At 49.8% G+C, this 14,675-nt stretch overlaps 1 protein-coding gene across 1 annotated transcript in view; it reads right to left on the reverse strand.

Annotated features, from left to right (window-relative positions):
• The window catches only part of NRP2 (neuropilin 2), a 76,811-nt gene extending 62,885 nt beyond the window's left edge, over window positions 1–13,926 (reverse strand). The window contains exons 1-2 of the mRNA XM_009637501.2: window positions 13,731–13,926; window positions 12,149–12,326 (exon numbers count right to left, since the gene is read on the reverse strand). Of these exons, the coding sequence (XP_009635796.1) occupies window positions 12,149–12,326; window positions 13,731–13,926 (374 nt within the window). The remainder of the gene's footprint in view (window positions 1–12,148; window positions 12,327–13,730) is intronic.
• Between the last annotated feature and the right edge of the window lie 749 nt (window positions 13,927–14,675).

Consider the following 14,675-nt stretch of genomic DNA (forward strand, 5'->3'; position numbering starts at 1 on the left):
GGTCTGCTTGAACCATATGTCAGAGCGTCTCAAATGCATCTGCTGAAAACAGGAGGAGAAACTGCAATTCTAGTGAAATTCAGCAAGCGTTAATACTCTGCAGGTAGCTGGGGGAAGGCGCGGGGAACCTGCTTAGCCATAACGCCAGCTGGTAAATGCAAATATTCCCTTTGAATAGGTGGCGGGTGGTTTGTTTCTCAGAAATCATTATAAAAAGCATAAGGTTTTTTAAACATCCTCTAAGAGAAGGCTGTTTCTTAGAAATGAAATAGCAGCTGCAGGATAGAGATGGCTAAGAAATGGCAAACCAGAAGCCCTGTGCTTGTTTTGCAATCAAGGGGCGGCTAGAATTAATGTCCATTACATGCTAGCTGGCTTAGTCGATTTTTCTGTGTCACCACCCATCTTCATCCTCTTTCATACGCCACCTTCAAACCAAATCCTTATTTCATGGACGGTTATGTTGTGAAAGACAAGCAAACTTTTCTGTGATGTTTATACAATCTTTAGCAACTGCAGGACATACCCTTCAAAGGTTAAATTGCTGCAGAAACTACTGGGGACTTTTAAATGGTATTTTTTTTACAGCCATGATAGCAGAGTCAAGCACCTCTGCTGTCTGATGAAACAAGAGCAATGAAGTTTGATCTTAGCTGCCAGCCCTTAATCAGAGTAATTAGTTATAAATACAGCAGATGAATTGGATTCTCCTTTGACTTGAACTGGTTTTACACATGTGTAACTCATCATTTTAAGGGTAATCACTCCTAATTTATCCTGGGGTGAGAAGAGAATCAGTCCTTCTAGACACAGCTTCTAACACAGATTTGTGCACAGACCTAAAAAGCTTGTATCATCTCTAGCTTTAGCCAACTAAACTTCCCCTCCTCTCAGTGGAAGCAGACCCCTCTCACCCAGCTTGGGATGGGATTCATCGTTCTTCTGCACTGATGACAGAGGTAGTTTAAATCACTCTCATTGCCTGGACCTGGACTTCAGGGGGCTGAATGTAGGAGAGATGAATCTGGTCTCAGTCCGCAGCTTGTGGGGCTGGTTTTGCCCATGCTGAGGCAAAAGATGCACACAGAGCAGGCACAGCTTGCCCTTGTCTTGCCCTGAGGGAAATAAATGCCCCTGGCAACAGCAGAGGGAAACATTGCTCTGAATCTGAACGGATTTCACTGGATTTTAGTGACTAAATGACCAAAATCCAATGGCAGCAGGGGGAGAGCCAGGCCTGGGGGGGCATAATTGCTTAGGATTTCTCGGAAGTTTGGTTTGAATTTGCTGCATCCCATTGCATCTTGTGTAATCAGAGTATTGTGGGGTTTCGTAATCATTCCACTGTGCTTTGGATTATTTTCTTATCTCCTCAAAAATTTGACCAGAATTTCTGAGAAATGAGAAAAATAGTCATTCAGTCAAAAAAAAAAAAAAAAAAGAAAAAACAGAGACACAGAGAGAGAGAAAATAACCCTAACAGATTGGAAAACTTCTTCAAAAATGCCTTGAAGACAAAAAATAGCCTCTATTTATACTCCTTGGGTTGTTTTCACCCCCATACAAGCACTGCTGATAGGAAGAGTCTTTCAGCAGTTACTGTTAACTTATGCGGGTGGGAAAAAAAAAAAAAAAAAGGAAGCCAAAATACATCTTGCAAAGGGAAGAATAAAACATAGCTGCAAACTGCTCCTGTGGCAAGTTCTGATTCAGGAGGGAATTTCAGCTCCTAGCATGCTGCTGCTTCCCCTGAGACAGGAGAGCAAAGGCTCGCCCGCGCTTTGCCGTTCATCCTCAGGCTGCCTTCTTCAAGCTGTGTTGCCAGATCGCTGCGGAAAGGCGCCAAAATACATCTTGCAAAGGGAAGAATAAAACATAGCTGCAAACTGCTCCTGTGGCAAGTTCTGATTCAGGAGGGAATTTCAGCTCCTAGCATGCTGCTGCTTCCCCTGAGACAGGAGAGCAAAGGCTCGCCCGCGCTTTGCCGTTCATCCTCAGGCTGCCTTCTTCAAGCTGTGTTGCCAGATCGCTGCGGAAAGGCGCGTTGGAGTAGAGAAGTGCTCTCATCTGGGGCATGTCTGGAAAACCGTTCATTATATAAGAAAACAAGATGTGCTAATGTGCACTTTAGGGGTTTTCTGCAGGCTGTTGTTCAGGAGTTACACATGGCTGTTTAATTTTATTTCTGTCTCCAAAACCATCTCTATAAATTCCTCACCCTTCTATCTTTAGCTGCAGGGGTCTTTTGTTGCAAGATGTCTTTGGTATTCTGGGGGGGGGGAGGTAATCATGGTGAGACCAGGAATAAAATACATAGAGCATGTTAAGAATACCCCCCCTTTCCCATGGCATTCTGCCTTCTGTTGCTGCTCTAAGGGAACTGAAGCAACTCACAACCTTTTCATACCCCCAAAATGCAGGACACTTGAGAAACTGCATTTGCACTTTCCTCCTTCTGCTACAATCCATCTGTGGAAAAAAATTAGACCTTGGTTTCTATGTCATTTTACTGTCACCACTCACAGGCACTTGATCACCAAGAGGAAGAAAAAAAAGTGTATATAATAAAAGATAACAACCACAAGAGAAAAATTTACTGCTGAGAAGCAGGCAGAAGGCATGGGGCAAATGGTCACTTTGCTCGCTTTGCAGTGGGGGCAACAGGTGAACAAGCTCCCATCTCCTGATGGGATCCAGTGCCCAACAGCCCAGGCAATAGATGAAGACCAGTTTGGGCCAGGCTGGCCCTGGTGGCTGAAGGTCTGGGGACTGGCTAGCAGGTGCTGATGAGGATTAGGGGCCGCTCACACGCTCTGCTGTGCCAGCCACGTTCCCAGAGGAGAACACCCTCCACAGAGCCGTAGTACGGGATGTCCCATCGCACCTCGCTGGCATGGTATGTCACAGCCTTAGACACAACATGCCGTGAAGAACAAAAGAGCTGGTAATAACTGGGATCAGATGGGAGCTTTGCAGCTCGGCTTTCTACATATCACTCATTTGCACTGGCTTTTTTCAGCACAAAACCGAAACAAATGCTCATTAAGCACCAATTGTATAAAGGAGGTTGCAAGAACAGAGCCCTGACCAGCCTACCCTCATGCTCCTGGCTGCCTACATCCCTCATTAATGACGGATGGTCACCCCGGGACCAGCCCACCATGGGACGGCTTTCTGACCCTGCCATTTCTCAGACACAGCCTGTTCACAGCCCAGCTCCTGCACAGGCAAGCAAAGCTTTGCTGCCCAGGCTGGCCTGCAGCCTCTGCTATTTGGACACTTCCACAACAATCCAATCGTGCCAGCTTGTAGTAAGAGCTGTTTCTGGGGCAAACAGACCACCAAACCTGCCTGATGCCTCTGATCCCTCCTTGCATGCTGTGTAGGTAGCACAGCATCTCCTACCCCCTTGTCCCACCAAAATATGGGCACTTGCAGCTCAAGAGCCATCCAAACCAAGCCTTGCTGAGGGTCTCAGCACAGTGAATGCCTGGACAATGGCGAGCGCTGTGCCATGCAGACATCACACCTTGCTGCATTTTCACAACAGTGGTGGCCTCCCACCTGGGTCTTGGATGCAGCAGTATCTGTCGGGGGGGTGGGAGGAATTAGCTGCTTGCAAGGGCTGGTCGGTACCCCTGAGGTGAGCTCAGCCCTGCCTGGGAGAGCAGGTCAGGGAGGCAGCCATGCCTAGACAAGAGAGGGAGACAGAGACAAGGGAGTGGGCTGCTGCACGAAGCTGCTTTTCTCCTTAATGCGCTCTGGGACCAGGGGGATAGGAGTGTCCCCGTTTCTCCCACAAACAAGGGCCCTGCCACTGCTTTGTTCAGGAAGAATTTTTTTTTTTGAAGCAACCCTTTGTGTTACCCTCTCACTCAGCCACGGTGGTGCATCTGCTTTGTCCTGCCAGCTCAGCCATGGAGTGTTTACAATCCTCCCTCACCCTTCCAGGCTGTGGTTCAGCTCCATTGACACTGAAGGCAACAGACTCCTCTCTCGGCGTGTGATGAATCAATTACTTCCTCTGACACTCTATTACTATAGCCCTTACATCTCCAGATTGCAGATGAAAAGACAGGCTGAGATGGGGGACAGGGAAGGGGAGAGGTCTCCTGAGGTCTCCTTCAATTGAGTTGTTGGACATCTGAAGAAATCCCCATCTGCCATATTTAAAGACACAGAGAGATGTTTTGCTCCTGAATGGCAGAAAAATCAGAGGGTTTTCACAAAAGAAAACCTAAGAAATCAAATGGGTCAAAAAACTTTAACAAGATGCAGTGAACACAGATCAATGGTGAGTCAGCCCCCTCTGCTGATGAAGATCCCAGACCTTGTTCCTGCCCTTGATTATCAGCTAAACATCAGCATTTCACCTTCCCTTTTCACTGCAAAATAACAATGTAAATGAAACCTCACACTAACACTCGCAAAAGAGGAAGGAAGCTGAGCACATGCCTCAAACTCTCGTGCTGCCACTGGCGGGGGCAGGAGGTATCCTACTCCTTGTTGGACATCCGTCAACAACCCCAGCTCTGTGGGTTCCCTAGAGGTTTCTAATATGCTGAACACTTCCCATGCAAACACCCTGCACGTGTCACAGCCTTGGCTGGCACAGGGCTGAGGGCAGGGTCTCTTCCACCACCAGTGGGGAGTGCTGCCTGTCTCAGCAAAGGGGGACCCCACCTCAAAAAACAGGGTGCATCCTTCCTCACACCGACCACATTGTCTTCTGTACCCCTGCAAGAGGTGACACTTGGGGCAGCCACAGCACACACACAGAGCAGCCACCCTGCCAGTTTCTGTGCCATTTGTAACAGGACTAAGTCTTTGGTATAGGATTTCTGCTGTCTAGACCCCACTGCTTCAGGCTCTGCTTCTAGCAATATATTAAACACCAATATCTCCATGTCTGACCCAGTGCTTTAAAACCACCACCATACTATTGGACTGTGATTGCTCAACAACACTACGTAGATCCCAAGAATTCCTTGGGATTCAGGAGGGAAAAGAACCCAACAACACCCCCCCCCCCCCCCCCGGTTATTCACTCTTTCTGCTGATCTACTTGCTAAGCCAGCATAAGGAAGGCTTTCTATGGTGTGTTTGAACTGATGTATCAAAGACAGTTGCTTAAAACATCCTAGCTGTGATTAGTGGACCATGACTGCTATTAACTTATAAGGAATTCCAGGATCACCAGACTGTGGTTTGCAACATATTATTACATTGCCATTCAACGGTGGTGTGCAGCCGCTTGATTTAAAGAAAACGAAGAACTAGTCTCAGTTCTCAGAAAACTAACCTCCCCCAACTCTTTCAAATAAGCTCTGTGCTGAGCTCTGGCCAAAAGCAACCAGAAATTTCTTCTGCTTTCAGTCTGCTCTTTGCAGTCTGTTCTTTTTATTTTGCATTCATATTTAATTGCAGAATTCACACCCGGCCAGAAAAGGCTGGGAATGAACCAATCGTCGTCTGCAGCGCTCTGACCCGCTCCTGTGATGCTGCTAGGCAGCAGCCCTTTGAGGGGAGTGTGCAATGCACTGTTGCTATCTAGACTGGGGTTTATGCCTGCAGATGCCCAGGTCTTCTCTTCTATACAAGGTGGGAAATTTAAAGTGATTTGCCAAAGCAGAAACAGTAAATCAATAGCAGGGAGGAGGAAGAACCCAAATCTCACAACTCTCAGCCCTGATATTGCTGTCGGGTCTGTGACTCCCGTTACAGCCTGACAATAGGGATGATATCTATTAAAAAGGCTGCACGTAGCTAAGGCAAACAGTTGCTCATTAAAAGCCTAAACCAGTTCCTACGGAAATCAAGGTAAAGCCTCCCGCTGCCTTTACTAGGCTTTGCATCTGGTCCTTAACAAAAAAAAGAGTAATTTTTAAAATACCTAATTCTGGCATTCTCCTTACATTCACTAAACCTTCTAACTCTAGACAGCAAACCTGTGATATGGACAAGCAGTGCTAACAGTGCTGTGTGAGGCAAAAAAAGTGACCAAGGGTCATAGTCCCACAGACATTTAGGCTCCTGAGACCCACCTGTCTGGGATGAGCCTCTGTGAACAGTGTCACCCAGTGAGCTGGAACACTGTTGCAAAGACAGCCAAGGGCCTTGGCATCTTTGCTGAAAGCACGAGCATCTCAATGCTGTGGTTATCATCAGGCCGTTTCAGTGGGATTGCTCTACTACCACGCTATGGCATCTGTGCTAAGCTGGGTCAGCAAAGATGCAAGGGGCTTAGAGCTGGAATGTGGCTGGCACCGCACGCTCACAAAAGGCAGTTTGTGGTTTCTGACAGTTTTGGCTGGATCCTGAACCCAGTTAGTGAGGAGTCACCACAGCCAGCCCTGTGCTCGCTCCCTCCCCAGACACCGCAGGAGACCCCGTGGGTCCTGCTCCCCGCCTTGATGGCCAGAGAGGCTGAGTAAGAAGTGAGTATACCACCTCCTCCTGCTTCTCGCTAGCAGGAAGGAGGGGGAGAGGTCTCTGTCTCTAATGCTATTGTTTGCAGTGTCACCAGCTGGCTCTCAATTTGTCATCGTGCTAACAGGAAACAAGGTGTAAAACCAGATCTGACTCCTACGCACCGGATGTTGGCGAGCCAGCGGGACGTAGGAGACCCCAGGCCCTTTGGGGCCATCACCTTCTGCAGAGCTTGGACTTGGCCTGTTCCCTCAGGAAGAGGCTCAGGAGCATGCGGAAGCACAGCCACGAGGTGAGCTTAGCTCTCACAGCTCTGCAGATGGGCAGCAGAGAAGAGAGATGTGAACGACCTTGAGTGGTTAACTCATGTGCTGGTCAAATGCTGTCACAGCTGACCCATCCATTGATGTTTCATTTCAGAAAATGACCTGGCCTTGATGGGAATTATGAACCATACAGTGGATGCTGGATGGAGTTAAAAAACAGCAGAAGCTCATTTGAAGACAAGTTGAGTGGCAGTGTCACGTTACCCAGACTGAATTATTTCCTGTATGTCAGAAATGTTGCTTATGGCTACCCATGCCACAAATGTATGAGCAAGCAAATGCCTTCCTTAACATCTCATCTTTGACTTCCCCTCTCTCAAAGTTAAAGCTTGACTCCCCCAGTGTTGCAGGACATGCAGTAACTTCCCCTTGCATCCCAGTGGAGAACCCCGCCAAGCCCTGGCATTCTGCAGTGCTCCAAATGTGTTTCTCTATTCTAAGCATTTTCCCAATCTCAAGATGAACTGTGTCATTTCTAAAATGTTTACTAATAAGCTAATTATGCATACTTTTCAAAGCATTTACTAATTAGCTGTCCATAATTGCTGCCTTGTGTACTCTTAACCTTTGCTGATGGAAGGACGGCTTCTTGCAATATTATGCTCTTGTTTGAAGGAGATGGTCAAGAGAGCCAGGCTGAATGCACACTGCAGCCACCAGCTGCCTGCCTCTGGGCACTGGGCCTGGCTGCAGCTCCCCCCACCGCCTGAGCAAGGGACTCAGGCCAGTGTCTCTGCTGCTCTCTAGGACGGATGCAGAGCTGTTTTGTTCCAGTGCCCAGCTTCCTGGAAGCACAGAAGATGGCCATGCTGCCATAAGAGGCCTTCACTGGCCAGCTGAGGCTGTGTGTCTCACCCTTACTGCGGCCCAACATGTTACTGCCAGTGCCCCTGGTAGGCAGTGCTCTGCAAGACAAGTGCTGGGAGCATGGTGCCTTCCCTTGCGAAGCCTTGGTCCTCCCTGCCCTTCAGGCTGGGAGCAGGGGCATCTCCTGCCATGCCTGCCCAGTATCCAGCACACACCAGGGTGCTGAACTTGGTTCAACTCTCTTGGCACCACCGTGGCGCTTACGAGGTCACAGTGACAACCACATAAATTTCCTCATTATGGTGGCCCCAGTTCCTGTTTCTGGAAACCCCCAGGGCTTGTCATGGGCAGCCAAAGTGAGGAGGAAGAGCCTGACTGTGCAGCTCTGGGCTGTCTCCAGTTTGCCAGCTCCTGCCTGTTTTTGGAGCCCTGAGCCCCTGTCTCCAGAGACCTTCACCAGCATTTGGCATATGCCACCAGAGGGGGCTGCAAGCCTTGGCAGCAGTCCCCCAAATCCTCCCCAAGCCGGGATCCCACAATCACAACCCAGTTGTGACATGTGTCAGAAAGGGCTACGGCTACAGAAAAACCCGCTGGCACGGTCTGATTGTGAGTCAGGCTCTTTTTTTTTTTTTAATAACGTTCCTCTGGTGCAGATGTTATGACTCAGCTGAAAGGTCTTCTGCTTGCAGAGGGAGCACGAGCCCATCTGCTGCAGTCTGGAGGGAGCATGGCTCTGCCGTGTGCGTAAAACAAGGCCCCGGCACTCAACGGCGGCTCTGCCCAGCCTAATCCTCCGGCAGAGTCAGTAGCCAATCTCGCGAGGGAGATTTTAATGGTCCAAAGAGAAGCCCAGCAGTGGGGAGGGAGGGACGAATGGAAAAGACGGTTATAAATGCAGTGATTCACACAGAGCTGAGGTTTCTGACTTGGATTTTCCAAGCAAGCAGCACAGACAGCACAGTGAAACGGCAATTAGGAAGGAGCAGGCAGCTCAGCTACATGACTGTGGAAGCCAGGGGACAGCCACCCCTATTGCAAATGGTTCAGGTCACTCCTGGGACCACAAATAAACACAGGCATGCACAAGGCTGCCCAGCTACTGCCATGCCACGCGGGGAGTGGAAACATTTCGCCACAGCAGCAGCAGCGCGCTCCTTCCCACTGGATGCTACTTCCCTGTTCAGAGAGCAGATACCAAGGGTGCAGGGCCGCAGTGCCCGAGTAACAGCTGTGCTCGCAGCACAGAGAGGAAGAAATGGCAAGCAGACAAGCTATTACAATTATTTCTGAATAGTTTGGCAGGTCTTTTATAGGAGCATCGAACTTCCCTTTTGGTTCTGCCATTGTTGTTGCGGCCCCACGGCTGCAGGACAGTGCAAACAAACGGCCCAGGTCCCATACTCACAGTGTGCCCACCCTCCCACACCAGGGATGGGGGGTGTGTGTGTGTGTGTGTGTGCGCGCGTGCATCAAATTGCTTGTGTCATGATGGTGATAGGGTACAGTTACTTCTTAATGCAGCTGGACATAGCCAAAAAATACAAGCCCAGATGTGCCTCCAGAAAAACAATAGCAACAATCGGCACCGAGCAGCCGCCCCTGGCTGCCACCTCCGGGTGTCCAGCCCCTGCTGATGCTCCCACCACCAGGCAGAGAGGCCTGGCTGCCGAAGCTGCTCTCTGCAGCCAGCTCTCGCTCCAGCATCCGGGCAGCACCAGGTATGCAGGCCCTTTCCGGCCAGCTGCCCGGCAAGGGGAAATCACTGACCCTTCCGCAGAGATCCCCAGGGTGCCAGGCACTGTACCAAACACAGGAGGAAACGCCTCCTGTCCCAAAGGGAAATCTAAAGCAGACACAAGGCCAGAAAGGACACAGTAAGACTACAAAGAATTTTGCAGATATTTTTGTAGGCCTTAGTATGGGTTTTAGGAATGTAAATGTTACGCTTTATGAGGGAAAAACTTTAGCCTAATAAGGTAAAATGAAATGTCGAAGGAAGAAGCAACAGAGGAAGGGGTTACGGTGTTCACCTCTGGCAGCTGGAAGCACAGACCGGCCCTGCTCCTGCTCCAATAGCTTCCCGGTAGCAATATCAGAGTAGGGGGAACCTTGTCTGCCCAGAGACAGAGTGCCACAATGGGGTTCATCAGCCTGTCACCTTTGTGTGAATGTGCTATATGTTAATGACTGGATACCAAAAGAAGCGCTCTGCCCTCAGTCTGCATTTCCTTGATGCTGGACTCCTGGTCCTGTTAAGGTTCCGACCTGCACCTGCAATGAGGGGTTTGCTTCTTCATAAGATATCCTCTGACAGTCGGGTGAGATTTATTACTAGATGGTCACCTATTAGTACTGCTTAATGCCCAAGCATTACACAATGTTAATGCTTGCCTCCTTCTGGTAGGTCACTTTAAAAAAAAAAAAATCTCCCTCCTAGCAATTTCTTTTCAGGCAGTGTTTATCATGCACTGTTTGCATTTGTTTGGTTATGCTTCCTACCAAGCACTGTCCATGAAGGTCTTTCAAACCCACTCCTTTGCAGTGCTGGCTCTGGGGAGCAGGCACCCAAAGTCAGCTTGGCTCCCAGCTCATACCTGTAGCCGGCAGAAGCCCAAGTGCACTGTGGATGAACCCTGTTTCACTTGCACACAGGTAGCAGCTGGGGGGATAGAGGTGCAGGCAAAACTTCACTTTCATGAGAGGTTTGATGTTTGATGTTAATACCTGGTTTCTAGAGAGCAATGTTGCTGCAGGAGCTGAATTGAATCAGAGACCCTGAAAAACCCTCCACCGTTCATGTCCGACATGGGAGACCAAAACCCTCCAACTCAAACCTTTCTGCTTTAACTAAAGGCTCCCTTATGCACGGACACGCAGAAAGGGAAAAGGCAAGACCACGCAGCAGCCACTCAGAAGATCTGCTGCAGTAAAGTAGAAAGCAGCAAAGGGACATCTCCAGTGCTCACGCAGCCCCTCCATCACGTACCACCTGCAGCTTGGGACCAGTCCCTGCTCTCTCTCACAGGCAGCAAAACAGAGCAAAAGTTGTCAAAGGCGCTCAGAGCTAAAATTGACAGCTTCCTACACATAGAGGAAAAGTCAGGTGCCTGTGGGGGTTTCTGGCTCTGACCAACCTGGCTTTGCTTGCCCGAGACCTTGGAGAGGCAGAAGCAGGAGCCCCTCCTGCCCAGCTCAACCCCTGCCCTGCCTGATACATATTGCATACTCTGCAGACTGCAAATATAGGCCTATAAAGCTGTTATTACTGTGAATTTGGGGCAACTGCATTAGCTATGAGAAGGCTTGTATAGTTCAGCCTGTACAAGCAACAGTAAAATCTGATAGCAACCATCATTCTCACGCATGCTGCCGAGGCCTTGTTGTGTCCATCTGCACCCACACTAAGCCCTTCTCTACCTCCTCCCTTTTCTAAACAGAGGCCTGATCCTGCAAAGTGCTAAATGCCTTGCACATACAGTGACGTTGGGGAGAATTTGTGATGCTCGAAGCCTTATTAGCCCAGGCTTTATCTGTAGGGGGTGATGAGATCCCCAGTGACATCAATCAGTGCACCTTCATTAGAGTTAGAGGAGCTACGCTGATTTATGGTAGCTGAGGAACCAGCTCTATACTTCATAACTTCAGTACATCATCAAACCCATGCTGAATTCTTTGTTCTCCACAGGACAGATTCTACAGCCCCATAAATGCTTCCCCTGTCCCTCTGTCCTTTTTGCGAACAGAGTTCCCCTCTTCACATATAACCCCGTTTTAATCAACAGGACCAGCGTGTCTGGCAAGACTGCTGTGTCAGGACCATTTTAGAAGACCCCAAGCTCCTTCACAGCTCTGGCATCCCTGTAGCTGGCTGCGGATTCCAGATTAAACACACAGGTTTATATGTCTGTCGAGACCATGTTATTAACTCAGTCTTTTATGGTGCCCTTTGATGCCGTTAATTATTCTTTACTAGCTGTTAATTGTTTTCCCCTGGACATCTAGTTTCCAAGTCCCTTCTTAGAAGAAAAGAAGAAAAAGAAAGCAAACAAAACCAACCCCCCCAGTTTCCCAGATGCAGCACAATAAGCACTGTGGAGAGTCAGATCCAGCCCAAACAGCTTGGACCTCCAAGCCCCCAGCCTCACATGGCCCAAGCCTGGGTCTCCAGCCCCAGCCGTGCCTCTATGCCACACCTCTGCCTAGTTACAAGCCAGGAAATTGCTCTCCCAGCATGGTTTAAAAGCACAGTGATGCCACTTCAACACCAAGAAAAACAAGCTGCCTTTTAACCAAAGCCAAACTCAGGTTGAAAGCCAGTTAGTTCTTGCTTTCAGGGATATCAGGCTGAGTTAAGAACCACCAGTTCAATGTAGAGTAGGCTCATCCTATGTGTCCAAACCAGCATCTTATAACCACCTAGTGGGTAGAGGCACACTTGCCCCTGAAAGGCAACAAGACACAGCCCTATGGGGGCTCAGGACAATGCTTGTTTTCACACGCAAGGAAGCCTGAGGCCCATACTGCCAGGCAAAAGTGGGAGGAAAAAGTGACTATGCACTAGAGAGGAAGAGGAAGGCTCTTACTTGCAGTCATGCTTTTCGATTTCAAAGTGAGGGTTGAAGTTGAGGATAATCTTCTGGTTGGATTCAGGAGCGTAGATGACCCACTCGCAGTTCTGGTGGGAGGGGTAGTCATTGGGGTACCCTGGGGAGGTGATGTACCCGGCATCCTTGGAGTTCAGGCGGCCCCCGCACGGCTGAGCTGCAGAGACACAGAAGGGAAACAAGGCATTGGAACAGGTTCTGGGCATCAGCCGCACACAGCCAGTCCCTCCAGGCCACTGCTAGGGGTGGTCTGATAAAGGCCATTCTTCAGGCTGTTGACATCCATTTGATACTCTAATATTTCACATTAATCTCTGGGCAAGAGCAATTATTCTACACAACAAACCTACTCCTTTTCCCCTCTACCTCTTGCCACACTTACATACCACATTTCACACAGACCAGAAAAAGAGAAATAAATGCTCTTGTCAAGGCAATTACAGAGCCATAAAATAAAAGACAGATTGATATCAGATTATCTGGAGCCATCTTGTTTTATCCCTTCTTTTGCCTCCTGTCCAAGCTGTTCTGTGGCAGTCTCCCACAGGCTGCCTTGAGAGACACCACGATTTGGACGCATATGACCCTCGGTATAGCTGCAGGAGTGCAGAAATCTTTGCTGATCCCAAGGAAGGAAACTGAGGCACGGCAGGGCTGATGGCAAGCCCAGGCCCACCCACGTGGCTGCTGGCAGAGCTGAGGACAGCCCTTCTCCGCTTGCTGCACTCTCCCTCTCCAACCCCGCCTGTCCCAGCCACCTCATCTTGGCAGTTTGGCCTCCGGCCTCCCAAAACCTTTCAAGCTAACTCAGCCGTTGGAATTGCAGACGCGGATAATCAGCAGTGGTGGTTTTGTGGGGCTAGCCCGCAAATGGCTGGCAACGGCTGCATGGTGAGTAGAGGAAGCACTCTCAGCTTTGGGTTAGAACAGGCCCTGGAGGGTGATTTCATCTTCAAAAAAACATTTAATCTCATGAACGCTGCAAATCAAATTTATTATTGCATTACTTGCTGGGAGGAAAATCTGCATCACAGGGTCAATTGATAACGCACTACAAATCCCAACAAAGTCCCTTTCTCCATGGGCCCCTATAGCATGCCTCTCGCTACCCCCAGCCCCACCACCCTGTCCCAGCACCGTGGCCCCATGGACTGCCACAGCTGTCCCCAGAAGACAGCATTGCCTCCTCACACGCAGCAAAATCGGCTAAAAACAGCAAAATGGGCAAAACCCAGCAAAACCCTAAGCCTCTCCACAGGACAGGCTGGCAGGAATACAGGGTGACCTCAGTCCTGTCCTGCAGAAAGGTTTTCTCCTCCCTGATGATAAGCAATGAGGTACAACATGGGACGCAAACCCTCGTGGATTGTCCCCACTGTGGGGCTGTCCCCACAGCCTCTCCTCAGTCCCAGAGGGCTCTGGTCCCACAGGAGGGCCTGGGTGGGCTCTCCTGGAGCCCAGACGTGCACACCTTGCAATGGGGCCTGAGGTGCATTCCATGCCCCTGAGGGAGGCGAGGCACAGGAGGAGCATCGCCCTCTGTGTGGGAGAGTGACCGCACGTCCCACACAGCAGCGACTCTGCAGGCCGAGGGTCTCCACGGTGCCCCTCACCGCCCTGGCCCCGAGGGCTGTTGTTCCTGTCACTCCTGCAGCAGCGCTCACAGCAAAGCCCCGGGGACCACCCAGGAGATGCAAAGCAGTGCAGACTTGTGGGGTCAATGCTACGCTGCAGGTCTGTCTCTGCCCCTCTGCCATGGGGTCCGCCAGGCCCCAAGGGTGTCCCCTGCCAGGCTGTCATAAGTCTGCCCACTCTCAGGAGGGACATCCCAGCCCGCCCTCAAACTGCCCTCCTGCCAGAGCCAAGGCGAGCAGCAGGAGTGAGGCAGGACCCCTCGGCGGCAATGCTTCCTGGAAAAAAGCACTTTGAATAAACAACCTGCTGCCTGCACACTGTCTGCACGCTGCCTGCAGAAAACGCACGTGCCCTGTGCGGGAGCAAGGGCAACAGGAGGGCCCGTTGTAGGGGAGCGAGGCTTCCTTCACCATGAAAAAGCACTATCTCAGTTTCCCCCGTATTTTTCATGCCCTCTAACACATCCATTCTTCAAAATAACTTTCTTCTCACACACCCAAAGGCATCTCTGCAGCCTTCCTTTTTTTCCTTAAAATAATCCTGTAAGTATCCTGAAAAATATGAGGGGAAAAAATCGCAACACCGCCACAGAAGAGCTGAGAATACCAAAAAACATCTGGTTTTGTTCCACAGGAGAGCTTGCTCAACACACAAACATTTACAAACCTACGTTCCTGCACAAATCTCTTCTCTCAGCGAGGCATATTTGCCCACACACGTGTCTATGTGGGTTTAGGGGGAGAGAAAGAGACATTCACGTGGAAGGAAGAAATTCATGGACTTGTTGACATCAATGTACAAATAGACGTGTAATTCACACTTCACTCATGTACGCACTTTCACACCTTCTCATAAAAATTCACACCTCATT

The sequence above is a fragment of the Egretta garzetta genome, unplaced genomic scaffold (genome assembly GCF_000687185.1).
Source record: "Egretta garzetta isolate BGI_Z169 unplaced genomic scaffold, ASM68718v1 scaffold474, whole genome shotgun sequence".
Lineage (NCBI taxonomy): Eukaryota > Metazoa > Chordata > Aves > Pelecaniformes > Ardeidae > Egretta > Egretta garzetta.